This window comes from Convolutriloba macropyga, chromosome 9, assembly GCF_964194025.1.
Source record: "Convolutriloba macropyga chromosome 9, txConMacr16.3, whole genome shotgun sequence".
NCBI classification, from domain to species: domain Eukaryota; kingdom Metazoa; phylum Xenacoelomorpha; order Acoela; family Convolutidae; genus Convolutriloba; species Convolutriloba macropyga.
Window position 1 is genome coordinate 13,703,623 of NC_134476.1, and position 18,562 is coordinate 13,722,184.

General features: G+C 33.1%; 1 protein-coding gene across 1 annotated transcript in view; it reads left to right on the top strand.

Annotated features, from left to right (window-relative positions):
* LOC142346130 (uncharacterized) overlaps positions 1-18,562 on the top strand; it is a 105,964-nt gene that overhangs the window by 74,313 nt on the left and 13,089 nt on the right. The window contains exons 10-13 of the mRNA XM_075398636.1: positions 4,514-4,779; positions 9,808-10,036; positions 11,312-11,329; positions 14,415-14,432. Coding sequence (XP_075254751.1) covers positions 4,514-4,779; positions 9,808-10,036; positions 11,312-11,329; positions 14,415-14,432 — 531 coding nt within the window. The remainder of the gene's footprint in view (positions 1-4,513; positions 4,780-9,807; positions 10,037-11,311; positions 11,330-14,414; positions 14,433-18,562) is intronic.

Consider the following 18,562-nt stretch of genomic DNA (forward strand, 5'->3'; position numbering starts at 1 on the left):
GTGAATAAATTTATTCATCCTTAGATGACCAATGAGACCGGCCATTATGGAGAACGCGTGATACGATAAATTTAGTTTTCAAATATCAAAAGACAGTAATTACACCCAAGATTTGATGTCTATATTTGCTCAAAAGCAGAATTAAATTGAGATCAAATAAAAATTAAACCGTACAAAATAAGCTGTGCTGCACAAAAAAGTTTGAATACCTGGCCTTAATGAGACACTGTAAAAATTCAACAAAGCAGCAAAAAGTTCCATTTTGGAAAGCCATTTTTTCTAATTGATTAGAACCAATAAGTAACATCTGAAATAACTAAAAGGTTATATTACGGCTCCTGAGGTATAATTGGGGAAGCAATTGAGGCTTCATCTTTTATACTTCTGGCGGAAGCAACTGAGACAGGAGGTCATCGAGAAAATGTCCTAAGACTATAAAAAGAAAAAAAAACAGTAAAAAAAATCAAATAATATAATAAGAAAACGGTGTCGCAGCTGTTAAGGCCATAAGTAATTAACTGAGAACATTAAACAGATTCAATTCCGCATTCCAATTTTTTCAAAACATAATTGACCTCCCCAATGGAGTGATATTCTGGCCAGGGAAACAAAAAAGGAACCAAAGAAAGCCAACAAAACTATTTGAAAACAAATCACATATAAAAATAGACTTTCAGCTTGCTAGAAAGAGTATTCAATCTGTCTGTGCAGACACCAGCGAAATATTGACAGATGTAAGATAAAAAAGAAAAAGGCTCAAAAGCTCATTGGTTTGCTTATTGAAAATTTGCTTTTGAAAATCATTAGGAGCCAAAGGTTTCAATTAAAAATAAATTGGACAATTTTTCAAAAAACGAATCATGTTGCAACCCCTTAGGAAGCTATTTAGACTGGTTAGTATTGCCACTAAGTCATGAGGTTACAAAAACAATCAAATATCGTCGGAACTCAATTTTTCACAATCAGTGTTACGAAACTACTGTTTTGAAACCATGAAAACAATGAGGTATTATCAACCATATACCCAAAAAATATAAACATCAATAAATTGTTGTATGGTTCAATAGAAAAATGATAAGAACTGTTAAAATTGAGTCTAAGTAACTTGATGAGAAAATGAAGAATAAAAATGGTTTGTTTTTAAAAAACCTTCTATTTTAGAAATTGTTTATTTTGAAAGCATTTAAAACACTTAACAAAAAACTGCAATCATCATATTGGTTCCTTTATACATCTAGAACCCATTTGAACCCATTTTGATCATAAGTTATCCGCAATATGATGGAAACTACAAAAAGTACGGCATTACTTTTGAAAAAGTAAGAATCACGAAAATTTTTCGTGAGAGGAAGGTCGCAGTCGTCAGAACCAAAATAAATTTTGCGTATCTGTCCTTACGCGTCCTCTAAAAGCCAATTGGACCAGTCAATATTGAGATAGTTTGTCAAGTGATCAAAAAAGAATCTCAAAAATGCGCAAAATTTTTATAATAACAATGTTTTTTTTTGAAAACTTGTTTTACCAAATCCAAGAAACCATTAGTTATTAATAAAACAGACAGAGAAAATAATTTTCATTCCCAAAAAAGAGGAGTGGGAATAAAAAGAGGATTGGAAGTCAATAAGAGTTGATACAGCTAAACGTTGCCAGAAATAATTTAAGATGCAAAGTTCAAAAATTACTGATAATTTCTAAAAAAAAACCAACACCGAGTCATAAAAGCCCTTAGATATCAAATGAAAACTTGGTTAAGGTTTGCTTGTCTCAATTATGAAAACCTTTTGGATTTATTGATTGGCGAGACTAAGTCAGGAGACTGCAAAAGTGTTCCTTGAGCTCATTTTCCTGCAAATGTTATCTGCATTGATTGATTCTTCATTTGAAATCATTCTCGTACAAACTTAACGTCAACATTTCTCACTTTTTCAAAAGTAATGCCGTACTTTTAGTAGTTTCCATCACAATTTGATTGGGAATAAAAAGAGGATTGGGAATAAAAAGAGGATTGGAAGTCAATAAGAGTTGATACAGCTAAACGTTGCCAGAAATAATTTAAGATGCAAAGTTCAAAAATCTTTGATGTATTTTTTTTAAAAAAAAACAAACTAATACCGAGTCATAAAAGACCTTAGATATCAAATGAAAACTTGGTTAAGGTTCGCTTGTTTCAATTATAAAAACTTTTGGATTTATTGATTGGTGAGACCAAGTCAGGAGACTGCCAAAGTGTTCCTTGAGCTCATTTTCCTGCAAATGTTATCTGCATGGATTGATTCTTCATTTGAAATCATTCTCGTACAAACTTAACGCAAAAAATACAAAATATTTAAAAACATTCTGAACAAAAGCTCACGTCCAAAACAGTTCGAATAGTTTTTAATGCACTGGTTCAGATATAGTCATGGACTAAGGGAGCCCTGTTATAACTGCGCGTCCTGCTAAAACAATTAATTGTTCAAAAATTTTCAATTTAGGCAATTTGGCTAAACAAAATTTTAATAATTCAATAGGAATTGATGCATTTTGGATGCATATAAGCTAAAGTATCAAAAAACGGTTTTTACTTTAATTCAAAAATTCTGTTATAGGCGGCCGTATTCGAATTAATCCTGTTTTTGTAGTTGAGAAGCATTGCGTCTGCAGTTTTAAGTTCTGATCTTTTAAACAAAGCGGGCTACAACAAGCAAATTGAGAACTATTTTTGATGAAAAAGTCTGAAACTCTACAAGTTATTAAACGCAAAGATGTCATTAAAGTAAAATTTTGAAGAAGCCACTCAGCATCTCTCCATTGTTTTTAAAACTAAAGACTTTAACACACTTGTTGATAATTTTTACAAATTTTAGCGAATTTGACGAAAATTGATTTGAAAGCTAATGGAATTGTGAAAAAAAACAACAAAGACTGGACTGCTAATTAAATATTTCCAGATTTCGATAAGTCTTTGGAAAAAACGAATTGAAAAGAAAATTAATTTATTATTCTACGCTGGACGGGATTTTTATTGATGCCACTCACAACCCTCTACGATGATCATATCGATTGGCCAAAATTGATTAAAAGAAAACCAGTTTGAGTACATAGCTTCTACATCCCCTAAACTGGAGTCCGAACAGTTGTCAAATAATCACGCTCATGAGAAAACGAATTTTTAGTGTTTGTATAACCAAAATATATTACTTCTTGTTTAAGGTCAACACTTTATCACCCCACCCGGTCTTGAATCTCAGAGCATTGTAGCACTGAACCAGCGTAGTGAAATGTTATAATCCGATTTCAGTTCTGAAACCTTGAATATCGAAAAGTGTATTTTATATTTGTTTATCGCAGTTTGTCCTCATTATGATAAGATTGTCGTCAGTGAGTTCACGCAGCAAGAATTTTTTTTCTGTACAGTCTGAAAAACTACTCATGCAAAATTACAGTTAGATCTGAGCAGCTTAATGTTAAACTGTTTTCTAGTTTATTATTGGTAATTAGTAGAGTAGAGTATATGTTCTTCATACTTAAGCTGTTGTTTTTGTATTTACCACAAAGCCCTCTGAGCTTAATGGTTACGACTTGCTAAAAATAGCTATAAATTACAAGTACTCACGCGGAAATTCGAGTCGCTGATAAAGCAAATCTTGTTGTCGTTAGTAACACTGAATACACTACTTTTCATGGAATAAATATTACTGAAAATTAAAGACTAGCCAGTGTAAACTGGGACATGAATAGAGTGCTGGCAATCCATAAAAAATCTATAAATTTTTTCCATTGTTTACAAGATTGTTTTTCATTTAATTGAAATGGGAGGGCTCTTTATGCAACCTATATAGTAGATGACATTTTAGACGATATATTTATCTTTCATATCGATCCAAAATGTATCGTTCAATATTTTTTTTATCTTTCATTCTCGCAAAAACTTTTAGCAAGAGTTCCAACTATTGACTTTTTTGTACATTGTTTTGCAGTTTTGAATAACAAAATTCAGATTTTCGGAATCACTCAGCAGATAATTTTTTAAATTTCAATCGCGACACTGATTAATTTCAGTATCAATAGCATTTATTTACGAAGGCGACTCAATTGTTCACGTTTCAAATAATTTAGTTCAAGTAACCAGTGCAGCAGGGTATCCGCTATCAATGAGACAACACACATTCTGCAGATCATTCAATCTGCAAAAAGACCTTCTATTGATATTCCTACATTGTGACGCAGCTGAAAACGGATCAACTGATGATCTAATGGTGTTCTCTTTTTTCTGTTGAACTTCATTGTACATATTTTTTGTGCACAGTAAATAAACTTCTTTTGTGTTCCTCTATAACAGAAAATGAACAATTTATTTTTATTATATTATTCGAAATAATTATCAAAAAACTTAACACCTGATGTCCATTTTAGAACCACAAAATAAACATAGATAACGATGAAAAAGGCAGTCTGGCAAACTACACTTTCAAAAAATACTGATACTTTGACTTTAAAATTTTTTCATTGGTTTTCTAAAAGTGTTCTTCAGGCCAGTTAACTGACGAATCCGGCTCTGTGGTGAAAATATTCAAAGAGAGTTCCAGCGGACACAAGAAGGATGACCTGGTTGTCCTTTTTCCTGGCACCAAAGAGCCAGTTGTAATCAATCCGGCAGCTGTCGCTGTTAAGAACAACGAGTGCTTCTCAATTGATGAAGACGTGGTGTGTGTTCTGCCTATCGAAGTGATGAAGACTGTTTTGCCTAAAGGTCACATCATGAAAGGATTTAAGGATCTGAAGGAAAAAGTCTTTGAGGTCAGATTTGAACAAACACGCAACACTATTTTCTCATTTACAAATTTCAAAGACACACGGGTGCATATATTCCAAAATGCCAGATCTCTACAGTGACAGACTATAAAAAGCCAGATTTTTCTTTATATGGTGACACGGGCCAATATTTCAACGTTTAAGACCGCAAAAAATGCAAGATTGGCGGGTAATGCATTGAAATTAAGTAAGATGTACAATCAACTCGTTAAAAAGAAAACGCCACCGGAATTAAGAGTTGCTATTATAAGCGTGTTTTCAAGCGTAGATTTTTTTTTATAATTTTGGTACTTCAAAGCGGAGATCTTACATGATTGTGGCGTTTTTAAGAGCAGATCTTACCCATGTTTGACGACGCGTCATTTTCAGTGATGAACTTTTTCAAAAAATATCTTCCAGTATATTTCATCAATTTAATAAATGTATTAGTCATTTGATCTGTTTTGTATTATTTTTCGCGTGATAAATGATTTTTCTGACGGATCTGCTCCATCTCACTTTAGTGGTGGAGAAACTATATGCTCAAATGGTTTTTTTGTTCAGTCAATGTTGGACGATCGATATAATCATTGTAGAGAGTTGTGTGTGTGTGTGTGTGTGTGTGTGTGGTATCGTTAGAAAAACCTAACAAGTTATCGAGGTTTAAAGTGTTGTGAATAGAAGACGTTATTTGGTTGCTTTTAATCAAATTTTCCGTTTTTTTGACCAAGTTGAGTTGTCGTCAGTTCTGCTAAAATATGTTAAAGTTGTTAACGTGAAAGGTAATGATTTTATATTTAAAGATAGAGGAAGGTTGCTTAATGGTTCGATCCGAGTTTTATTGGCTAGAAATGAACGCCAAACTTTGCAAAGTTCAGACTTTTTTGGTCAAAATGGGACCAAATAAGCCCATTTACTTTAACGTATACACCTTAAAACTTCGCCTTAAAAATTGCCAAAAATATACGCTTTAAAACTTCAGTCATAGTCTTTTTAAGCTCAAAAATAGAGGTATTTGTATCCCACTGGCTTTAAGAGTCTTCTGGATTTATTATTTTGCCGGTTTTTTTAAATAATTTCAAACTCGATTGTTATACAAAATATAATATTTAAATTCTATATACAGAAAATTTTTGTTTGAAAATTGATCTATTGCGCAACCAGTTCGACAATTGAGTGCTAAACGGTTACATATGATAAAAAAGCTTTTAGATTTTAATGCAGCGCGGCCTTTTTTCCGAGATATTTAAGCAGTTAATGACTTTATGTAAATTTATGTAAAAAATTTTCATATCAGGGCTCAATTTTTGACAGATAATATTTGCAAAATCTGGGGTTCAACAGGCTTTTTTATAATTTCAGATTTTTGCTCATGGTTTTTATCGCTCTGAACAATTGTTTTCGTTATATGAACTTCTTATGTTTTGCTATCCTTTGGAATAATTTTTGTAATACAATGTTTTAGTGTCACCAATTAAAGATCCAATTGTCTTTTTAAGAGCTATATGTGAACATAGACAAAAAATTCAGTTGTTATCTAATGTCCGTTATAACTATTTTGTCTAATTTCTCTCAACTTCTGGAGCAGTCTCACTAAAAACAGGCCGAAACCAATTTCCTGTGTGTTGTAATTCATGGTTAAAGCATTTTTTTAATGACGAATAACGACCCTATCGACAAATCCAATTGATGAAAAACATAGTTGGGAAATGTGTCGCGTTGAAAAAAGGCGTGCGTGAATATGTCAATTAATTTTTGTTGAACAGTTGATGCTTTTGGGATGCGACACAATTCTTTGGCATGATTTTGGTGGTTTTTTGCCTATTTTTGATTTTATGTTTTTCCGTTGTTGTAAGACATTTACCTTACATTGATTTGTTTCAATTGATTCCCCAGGAGGTTTACCTGAAGCTAATCAAATTTTTCAGTTTATAGTTATTTGTTTTAATGACCTCCGAATTAATTTTTGAAGAAAGTTTTTTTATTGTCCTCTTTCTTTTGGTTGTTATACGACACATACCTCATATTCATATGTCTCAATTGCTTCCTCAGGAATATATAATGGAACCTATTTATAGGTTTCAATTTATAGCAACTTGTTTTGATGACCTTCGAATTAAATTTTGGAAAAAAATTCAGATTGTCTTCTTTCTTTTTGTTGATATACGAATATAATTCATAATTATATGTCTCAATTGGTTCCCAGGATGTGTAATTTAACCTATTTGAAAATTTCATTTTTTAGCTATTTGTTTTAATGACTTTCAGGTTAAATTTTAGAAAAAAAGATTCATTCAACGGTCTCTTTTTTCTCTCATTTTTGTTGCCAGGTAACTCAATCCCACTAATAAGGGCTCTCAAAAACTTTCGTTGTTTCCAGAAATATTGCACTGTTAATTATATTTTTTGACCGATGGCTTCGAACGTTTATTTTTAAAAACGATTTTTGAGATTTTTAAACTGTTCATTTTTTGGGTTTATTTTTTCCGTATCCTTCTTTAGAGCAGACTCGTTGATGCTCATATGAGACGCAGATACTAATTTAGAGTCTTACCATCTGACATCTTATAAATAATGTGTGATCACTGAACAATGTGATGCCGTAGAATAATTTTTGGAAATTCGGCTTCTGCCTGTGTTAGTTGTAATTTTGTATTCTCGCGACTTAGTCTCATTAATAACGGGCATAATTGGCTTCCTGAGGTGTTGCAACTTATTTCCTTTCATTTTGTTGAAATTTCATTTTTGTTATGACTTTTGAAAACTTTTGAAAATGTGTCGCGTTGAAAAAAGGCGTGCGTGAAAATGTTAATTACTTTTTGTTGAACAGTTGATGCTTTTGGGATGCGACACAGTTCTCTGGCATGATTTTGGTGGTTTTTTGCCTATTTTTGATTTTATGTTTTTCCGTTGTTGTAAGACATTTACCTTACATTGATTTGTTTCAATTGATTCCCCAGGAGGTTTACCTGAAGCTAATCAAATTTTTCAGTTTATAGTTATTTGTTTTAATGACCTCCGAAATAAATTTTGAAAATAGTTTTTTTATTGTCCTCTTTCTTTTGGTTGTTATACGACACATACCTCATATTCATATGTCTCAATTGCTTCCTCAGGAATATATAATGGAACCTATTTATGGGTTTCAATTTATAGCAACTTGTTTTGATTACCTTCGAATTAAATTTTGGAAAAAAATTCAGATTGTCTTCTTTCTTTTTGTTGATATACGAATATAATTCATAATTATATGTCTCAATTAGTTCACAGGATGTGTAATTGAACCTATTCAAAACTTTCATTGTTTAGCTATTCGTTTTAATGACTTTCAGGTTAAATATTAGAAAAAAAGATTCTTTCAACGGTCTCTTTTTTGTCTCATTTTTGTTGCCAGGTAACTCAATCCCACTAATAAGAGCTCTCAAAAACTTTCGTTGTTTCCAGAAATATTGCACTGTTAATTATATTTTTTGACCGACGGCTTCGAACGTTTATTTTTAAAAACGATTTTTGAGATTTTTAAACTGTTCATTTTTTGGGTTTATTTTTTCCGTGTCCTTCTTTAGAGCAGACCCGTTGATGCTCATATGAGACGCAGATAATAATTTAGAGTCTTACCATCTGACATCTTATAAATAATGTGTGATCACTGAACACTGTGATGCCGTAGAATAATTATTGGAAATTTGGCTTCTGCCTGTGTTAGTTGTAATTTTGTATTCTCGCGCCTTAGTCTCATTAATAACGGGCATAATTGGCTTTCTGAGGTGTGGCAACTTATTTCCTTTCATTTTGTTGAAATTTCATTTTTGTTATGACTTTTGAAAACACTTGTTATCAAAATCTTATTTGGGTTTTTGATCTTCGCCAGTTTTATATTTTTTACATTTGTTTGGTATCTTAGTCTCTTTACAGACAAAGACCTGACAGCTCATAACCCGTTTCCAGTGAGCTATAATTTATTCTTTTTTCCGGTTTTATTTGAATCATTTGTTTCTCGCCTTTGTTACTACTGTTACTACGAGATTTCGTAAAATGAGACTTTTCTATATATATTTGTGCATTTTAAAGGTTTTTGTTTTTTTAATGTTAAACTTAATGGTAGTTAGCATTGGCATTGAAATAGTGCGCAATTGAACAGTTTGAACGCTCTGAGTGAAAAGATTATGGTTTTAAGGGCTTTACTGCCTTTTTTGCGCCAAAGTTGAATTGAACTTTTTATATCTACCTGTGTTTTCCCTTTTTTTGTGGTCGTTTGACCTACACTGGACAATGACAGGACTCAATTGCTCGTTTTGAAGATAGAAATGAACATTTTAGATGTTAGAGTTAAAACATAATGATAATAATTACTTGAAATTAATTGTTTAACGAAACGTATCTTTGAACTTCGCATCTTTGTGTTTTTTTTTCGACCTGCTACCCAGTCGATTGAGGACAGGTCCCATATTTTTTCTAGGTAAGTATACGTTAACTTGTACGGCTAGGTATTGTTTTATGTGAGTTTTATTTGCATATGAGTTTTTTAAATATAGACATTGCGTTTTGGTCTTAATTAATGTTTGTTTTATAATTGTCTTTTCTAGTAGTTTTGTTAACAACAAATTTCCTCGGCCCTTTAATGTGGGATTATTTTATTCCATTAGTGGTTTTTCGAACGATATGTATGTTTTTGAAAGGTTTCTATCTCCTCTTCATTTGGTAGCCAAATGAGTAGAATATGTGGATGAGCGGGATGGGAATATTATGTGCGTCCTCACGTTACCGAGCCTAATCGTACTTTTCAGTCCTGAAAAACTTAATAAAATTAACCTCTGGAAGGCATTAATTCGCTGAGCAGCTGCTTTAGGTCTACCAGTCTCTAAGTAAACAATTCATTGAAGCTGTATTATCGGTACCCCCTCCCCCCCCCCCCCCCCAAAAAAAAAAAACCCGCAACTCCCATCTCAACCCCACTCTAACCCCAAAGCTCGACCGAAGCGCATGCACAAACGGAAAAGATCTCATTATTTTATGAAATGTGATTGTCTTTAGAAAGGAGAGGTGTCAAACGTGGAGGGAAAAGGGGAGTACGCCATCGTGACAGTCAAGTACCCAGATGGGAAAGAGCTGACATTCTTTGGGAAGCACCTTCACTCCGCTTCCTCATTCTCCGGAGATCTGGCTGCCATGTTCTTGGATGCCATGAACACATTCCTGGCAATGCACATGAGCGGGGGTGAAAATCAGGAAAATGCTGAAGCAGAGGAGGAACAATCATCAGGTTATAATTAGTTAATATAATTTTATTTCACTGACCACTTTAATAACCTAGTAACCGTTTTCAGGTCTTAATTATATTGGGAATTATAAAAGTCTTCTGGGCCAGGAAATCATTGAAAAAAATGCAGTACTTGTGAGGAATGGGGTTGTTTCTGCTAACTTTTTTCACTGCATTTTTTTTATAAAATTCTTTTCTGTAAAGTTTGTTAATGCGTGAATGCGCTGAAAAAACAATTGGTACCTGATGTGCATTAAATTTAACTGTATATATTTACAAGTGATGCATTTTTGTAGGGATTGAGAGCTTGAAAACTTTAAAAGAATTTTGAAAAAGGCTTGTTAAACAATTTTAAGAGTTTATAAGATATTATCACCGAACTTTTCTTATAATCACATGACCCTCTAACGAATTCGGAGTCAAAAAAGTTATCTCTTCAAGATCTTGGCAAGAATCTTGCAAAAATCTTGCACTGTCATGCCATTTCTTGAAAGATTTTTTTATTTAAGACGGATGAGTACCGCAAACTATATGCAAAAACGCCCTTGTTGAAAATTATTTCGTCTTATTTTCTCCTAGAATATTTTAAAAAGGTTGAAAAAGCGATCAATATAACAAACGAATGTGAACTAACCTGGTTATTCGATTTTTCTCAACCAATACTTCAGACAAAAGCTTAAAGACATATTTTTCACCTTACTCGTTCCTGGCGTTTGCAGAGACAGATTACATTAAAAGGAAAATGAGTGCATCCCTCGTACATCTGCAAGGTAGATGGTGTGCAGGATTGAGGCAATTTAAGGACAATTTTCGTATCAGGACCAACTTACACCGGAAATGGATCGTGCTGAATAAAATAGAGTTACTATGAACAATAGCTTAACAGGGGTGATAAAAGTTTGAAAGTTCTTGCGCAAAATTAATACTCTTCTATATGTTAACAGATTATTTGTTTAGGTAATAAAGGTCAATAAATGTCTCAAATAGTTCAAGTAAAAGAGATTTTTTCCATAAATATTTCTCAGTTTTTCAGGAGCCAAATTTTTTTTGCTCTTTTTTTATAACGGTCTCTTTCCTATTAACGGTGGAAAAAGTTGAATAAATGAAAAATTTGGTACTCAGAATAATAGATTAATCAGTCATGTATTTATAATTTTCTGGGCAAACTTTGTAGTTGTTAAAACGTTGTTGATAGACATTTAAGGAATATATGATCCCACCCCAATTGGCATTGTGGATGTTTAAATTGCATTGAAATCAACTGAGCAGTTCTTTTAGATGACAGCGAAACAGAAGGTAAACAAGCCTGTGGAAACAGCTGTTGCGAAACATACTGTTGTTGGTATCATTTTCAAGCATTCTAAACGTCTGGTTCACAATTAAATGCAGCTTTCAATTGGAAAACTGGTTCTTAGCATTTTGACTTTTTTTGACAAATGCTTTAACTCTGGATCTCTTCAACAATCTCTCTCACGCTTTTTGTTATCTAAAATAAAATCTCCTTTCACAATTTTACCGAGTCGAAGTGTCAGCGCTAAAATTCGCTTGAAAATGTAAGATTTGCAGTGAACACTGTGAATGGTTGCGAGAATTTTGTTTTTATTGCGCCTATGCGGTGAAGAAAAAGAGATTATTTACTGAAAACCGCACTTCTTACGTAATAAATTAAGCGGTTAAAATCAGCGTAAAATCCTCTTTTTGCGGTGAATTTTTAAATAATTTCTGTTGTTTTTACCAGTGATTTCTTTCACTGCTCTCAACGAATTCATCGCAATCGATACACCTGTTCGAAAATCTAGCGGTAAATTTTTGTAAGAATTTCGATTATCGGATGTGAATTTTTTCACCACATCCAACGCTAAAACCCATTTTATCTTCTTAAGTCTTTTAACCGAACCTGACATTTTATCAATTTTTAGCGTTTACAATTTGTCCAGGGATAGCCGGCACGGATTGCAGTGATCATATTTTGTAAGTAATTCTCTTCATGTTATGTAAAAATTCTCCGTGGAATTACCTATGAACAATGTATTTTATTTCACTGGATATATTTTGCTAAAACCTTTCTTTTAATACAGTAAAGAGGTTTAAACTATGGGAAAAAATTACAAGAAAGTGCATTTAAAAACCAAAAGTGACTGTTCCTCCGTTTTATATTGTCCATGAAGATAAAAAATCGTTTGAAAATTGCTTGATTATAGACCAACGTGGACTTAACCGGGGAATTCTGCTTTGCACAGCAATTACATCAGAGAAGAGTTTTAAAAAATATTTTTTTTTCACCTCTGCAACGTTTGATTAGACGCAATTCTTTAAAAAAATTGATTGCAAGTCTCTTAGTATGCATGGTAAATCTGAGTGAGTAAATTTGCCAACTTTTGTAAAAAAAAAACAATTTTACCACAATTATCATCTAAAAATGGCTATAGCCTCACAGGTGTGATCAAAGATTGAAAAATCTGGCGGATAGCACATAATTCTTTCATTTTTCTTAAAGAAGGATTTTTTGAATATCTTAAATAACCCATGTTAAAGATTTTATTCAGATGTTTCTCCGTTTTTCCGTTGCCGCAAATTTCGTTGAGGAAATAAGGGCAACCAAACAAACAAAAACTCATTTGGTTATGACAAATTTCACGAACAGATTAACTGAGTTAAGTTTTTAGTTTTGCCACCTTGCAGGATATTTGCAAAGCTAATGATAACATGCATAAAAAAAATCTCCAAGTTCGGGGTTCGCTAATGAAAAGGCTCGTAAAGATAGAAAGTGAGCAAATGCAACGCACCTACAGTTTGTTTTCAATTATTTAAAACGATATCAATCTTTGCTAACAGGTTTGAAAGGCTCTGTCAGGGGCAAACAATCTGTTATCTCATTAAAAACGAAATATTGAAAAAAAAAGCAGCTTAGCGTTCAGAACCAAAAGTCTTCCACAATCCAAAAGATCCATTCATGCATTCTAACAGAAAAATGAAAATAGCTGAAATTATTTGTGATACAGTTGTTGTTTTTGTTATATGGCAAAAATTTAAAACTCTAATTAAGATAAAAATTTTCTGAAAAATGCTGAAAGTTTATGTTTTTCAGACTCCGCAGTGGAACTTTTACGTGGCGTTTTTCTCATTAACAGAAGCAGTGTGATCTGCAAAATAAGTTCAGAGTTTTGGGTTTATATTCCCAATTGACCATGGTGTTCTTCAGGTAACAGTTCTATGGTCATTGATTTTGCTCCTGCACGTTGATGATTTCTGCACGTTGAAAAATTGAGGGTGATTTCGACATGGTTCAGTTTGCTGGCGATGATTAAGTGAAATAGGAAAAAATGGAGCTATTATATTAATGTAATCGAAAATAAAATGGGCAAGGCATCTTTTTTGAAGGTGGCATTACAAGATCATATGAAAGCTGCCGATATATTGCAATAAAAATAGATAAGAAGTTGACACCCGAAAATCAATTGAAAGTTGTTTTTAGCAAATTTGCATCCACATTTTGCGGCTATATCATGTTAGGGATCAAATACCTTTGAAAGCTATATTTCTAGTTTTTAAGTCAAGTGTAGTGATGTTTTTGTCTTTCAGTTGACACTTTTTTCAAAATCTATCCGCCATAAGATTACACCGCTTAGATTTCCAGATTATCTGGGTACAACCATGTCAAGATCTATTCAAGACAACAACATATTTTCCAGCAAACCTACCAATCTCGAAAGTTTACCCATTGAGACTTCAGAATGGCGTAACTCAATGGAGAACTTCAGAAGCCCTAAAAAAATCAAGGAAAAATTTAAAAATTCTGCAAAAAAGGAAAACGAACAGTTAATACTACAAAAATGGACTCTAAGCAATTAAGGTATCAACTTTCTAACTTTATACAACATTTGGAATTCTCGATCAAACTAGCATACGGTTTCAGGGTAATGATAAGTAGTTAAACATTTAAATATACGTCTTGAGATTTTTTTTCTAAACCAGCCTTAGTAGATACCTTCGTATTCACAGGTAAGATCCTTCACGTCTTGTTTTTACCGGTAATGCGAACGACAAAAGTGATAGATTAAGTTTTGAATGTGCCCACATATTTGGTGATTTTAATTATTTAAATATATGTAATCTATTTTCTTGGAGGACGTGTGAATTCTTAACCACTTGGTTACGTTTCCCATCACAAATTTGCGAATAAAAAAAGGGAGTGAATGCAATGATTCTGAAACCAATAATTAAAGCTATACTTTAACAGGTCACTATCCATAATTTTTGGATGTCAATCTCTATAATTGTGAAGACGTTGGGTCAGCGCCCATTTGAGGAGCAAATGACATATTGACATTAATTTTACTGTTAAAAGTTACAATCAATTCATCTCAGCAGGTTTTTTTAGATAGCAGCGAAACGGAAGGTAAGAACAATTGTGGAATCTTATCCTGCGAAACATACCTTTGTAGGTAACACTTTTAAGCAATCTAAGTGTCTGATTAACCATTGAATGCAAATATCAGCTGCAAAACTGTAAGTTTTAGCTTTCTGGAGTTATTGTTAATTACCTGTTCCTCTGACCCGATTCTATCTACAATCTCCCTCCCCTCTGTACGGACCTGGGGAAAAATCTCCTCTTCTATCTTAGCTATACATAATGACAAATATAATTAGCCTACAGCACAGATAAGCGAAATTTACTATAAGCTGGAAAAGGATCCGCTGCTCGCCTTCATGCCTTTTTTGCGAAGCGGGATGCAATCCGGAAATTTTGGACCGTTTATTTTGGCGGAGCCGCAACGCTCTTCAAGCGCGCCTACCGGCGCACCAGTTTGAAGCTATCTCCATTTTTTTTATCACAATATATTTGAGATATTGCTTAATATATTCAATGGTTTAATTTACGCACTGTGTCTTTTGGTTCTATTCTGTTTAACTCGATTTGAAACTTTGATTTCTTCTCAAAAAAATAGAGATTTAAAACATTGTTATTTTTGAGAAGTCGAACAATTTCAATGCTTTTGAAACCAAAAATGAAGTATAGTATGAAATGAAGTATAGCGTTTGGAGATTCCTCCTCCGCGATTTTGGTTTCGATATCACTTTCAGTTCCATTTAAGACTTCAGATGCCAACTCACTTTTTTCTCCAACACTGAAATTGAAATTATCGATATGAAGAAACCAGAACAATAATAACAATAATTTATTCCCAAAACAATAAAATGAAGCGCGCGTTCATATGATAACCTTTTCCAACATATATTTTTTGCTGTTATTTTTTGTGCGATTATCACCAACAAAATGGATCGCTCGAATGCAAACCCAGGAACAGGAAGCTTCAACACCCTCGTTGACAAGTAGAAAAAGCGCGTATATTGTCAAGGAAAAATTACGCAACCCGCATTGGACAAATCGAACTGAAAATCAATTTTACAGCGTTTTTCATTAAAAAATTGTTATCAAGAAAATCCATTCTACGGCCTCAATCTGGGACCATTTTAACGAACTAATTTCTCTTTAATCTATTTCATTGTGTTGAAAAAATGGATTATAATTGTTTGAAAAACGTTTAAAATGGATTTGAATTGAGCTACAAAATCTCCATTAAATAGATTATTATCTTTTTTAACAATTGTTTCTCCGCTCAGTGAAAACTGTTATATATTTTTAAGTTTAAATTAACAATCAATGTATTTTGAATTTTTTCAATTTTCCTTCAGCTTCAGTCCATCCGATCCATGAAGTACTCATGCAAGAGCAAGTCTATCGGCTCAACAGGTGCCCATTTGCAGAAAACGAAGATCTGCTTCTAAAGTAAAGAACAAAACTCTGCAAAACCTTGAGAAAAACTGAAATGGGGTAAAATTGTTGCATAAAATAAAGAATTATACCTACCGAGAAGATTTCAAAAGTAGATTGAAGGTGAAATAATGAAATAAAAATGAAATAACCAAAAAAATGAAATATAAATGATTTCACCGAACTGCAAAAGAACTATATAAACTTGAAAGCTAAGATTAATTGAAGTGTCATATATCACTCAAAATCATCATTGCTTGCAATTGCTCAGCGTTGTCATTAGGTCAAAATGACGTTATTTGGACCTGTTTTCGACTATTTTTGGACTATTTTTCTGCTAAAACAGTCGTTTTTCAGACATATTTTAAATTAATTTTTGTAAATTTCGAAAGTGTTGACTTACTGTGGTCCAGCTTTTTTGGAGATCTTCTGACTGAAATCAATGAAAACTGAGTTATACCACTTGAAATTGAATTGAATCTTAAACTCCAAATTAAACTAATTGATTGGCTGCTTCTTGGTCTCGATTTGGTCTCAATTTGGTCTCAATTTTGACCTGGAAAGGAACCGTTGTAAATCGAACTAACCAATTGGCTGCTTTGCGGTCTTGATTGGGTCTCTATTAGGTCTGGATTTGATCTAATTTTTGGTCGGTTGTGTCTCGATATCGTCTAATTCTCGTCTAAATTTTTGAAGGTGTTGACCTAGTGTTATCCAGATTTTTTTTGAGGTCCTCTGACTGATATCAGTGAAAACTGAATTAGACCAAAAGTAGTTGAATTGAAACTTAAACTCCAAACTGAACTAATTGATTGGCTGCTTCTTGGTCTCGATTTGGTCTCGATTTAGCCTCAATTTTGACTTTGAAAGAAAAATTTGTAAAACCAAAAAATGTAAAATATATAGCCGATTTAAATTAAACTAACCGATTGGCAGCATTTTAGTCTCGATTTGGTCTCGATTCGATCTCGATTTGAACCTGGAAAGAAAAATTTGTTAAACCAAAATTTGTAATTTTATGACTAAGTATGTTGAATCTCAGCAGAAATTACAAATCTCAGCAAAAGACAAAATCATGTGTGGTTGTGATGTGTTTTAGCAGTTGTTTTTTTTGCACAGCTAAATTTTGCTTATTATGATTGGCTGAAAATCGGTCGCGAGAAAACAAGACAACTATTAAATAAATTAAGTTCGTTTTAAATCGATTTAAAACCATTTTAAAATTTGCTTGCTTTCGTAGCTGCAAGCATCTTTGAATATAACTCATATATCGTCAAAATGTAGTCTTAGCCAATGAAAATAGCCACAAAAACGATTTCTCGTTTAAGATTTACGACCCGGGATGTTCTGATTTTTGATGGAAACAGAACATGATCAAGGAGCTAGAAGAAGAGCGTTTCGTCTCCGAAAAAAAATAACAAAGGCCGCAGATGAAAACATCTAAAAGTTTAAAAGCATTATTGATTGAGAGCCTTTATTAGGTCACAAAAAAATCCGTTTTCTCAGCTGTTGGATGTAAGTTGAGCGTTGATGTTAAGTGTTAATCTTGTTAATCACTCGAAGTTTTAATTGGTGAAAGTTTTGAAACAAAAATTGTACTGATGCTCGTGATCAGAAAAAAGATAAAAACTAGAAAAAGGCTTGTGTTTTTGCATGCATAGTGAGCGAGAGAGAGAGAGAGAGGAAGAAAGAAAGAAAAGAAAGAAAGAAAGAAAGAAAGAGAGACTGGGGGTAGGGGGTGTAAGAGAGCGCGAAAGAGAACAGAAAGAAAGAAAATCGGCGAAAAGTGCTCTTCCGTTACAGAAAAATTTATTTACACGTAGCGATTTTACAATTGTTTTCTTTTTTAATATTTTTTATTAAGATTTATCTCTGGTTTCTGACAACTGGGATTTCTTTCAAAAGCCAAACAGCAATTGAGGCGTGGCAAACTTCTGCAAATTTTAAGCCTTTATCAGACACCATTTGGGACAATTTTCCCAGTACCATGTTCTATTTGTCAAGTACCAACTAGTTCAGTTTAGAACTTTTTTATAATCAAATGTTTACCTCGGGTGGGGAATTTTGGGAAGATTTTGGAAGAAGTGCGTTGAAATTATTTGAGAATTGCGTTGATTGCGGTGAATGGGGTGAAAAAACAATTCACCGTATTTCACCGCATTTTTTACAAGAATTCACCGCATTTCTTAAAAATTCATCGCGGTTGATGCGGTGAATGCGGTGGAAAAAAAATCACTACATTTCACGGCAATTCTTACAAATATTTACCGTGAATTTTACTGCATTTATCAGAAAAAAAACTGCCGCATTTGTTTTCCAACGTTTATTGAATCTGTTCCCAATTCAGAAATTTCAAAGAAGCGAGTAACAGATGGCGCATTGCAAAAAAGTTGTAGACACGCAGGAGGCGAGAAGTTCGAACCCGTGTACGTAAATTTTCTTGTTAAAAATTTCGTTGAATGCGGTGGAAACGAATAATTCACCGCGATTCACAGCTTTCACTGCGAAAAGATATAAGAAAGACGCGGTGATAATTATTTATTTTTTTCTCATTTCACTGCATTTTTTATGGAAATTCACCACCAAACCTCATGCTTGATAGGACGTTTTGAAGAAGATGTCTTAGAAGTTTCCTGCTCCATTTTTCACGCCTCTTATGGGGCAAATTTGAGTTTCAAACAGTTTTTCCTCCCTTCATTATTTTTTTTTTCAATTTTATTTCAACTGACCCAAGAAAGCGGACTTAATGATGT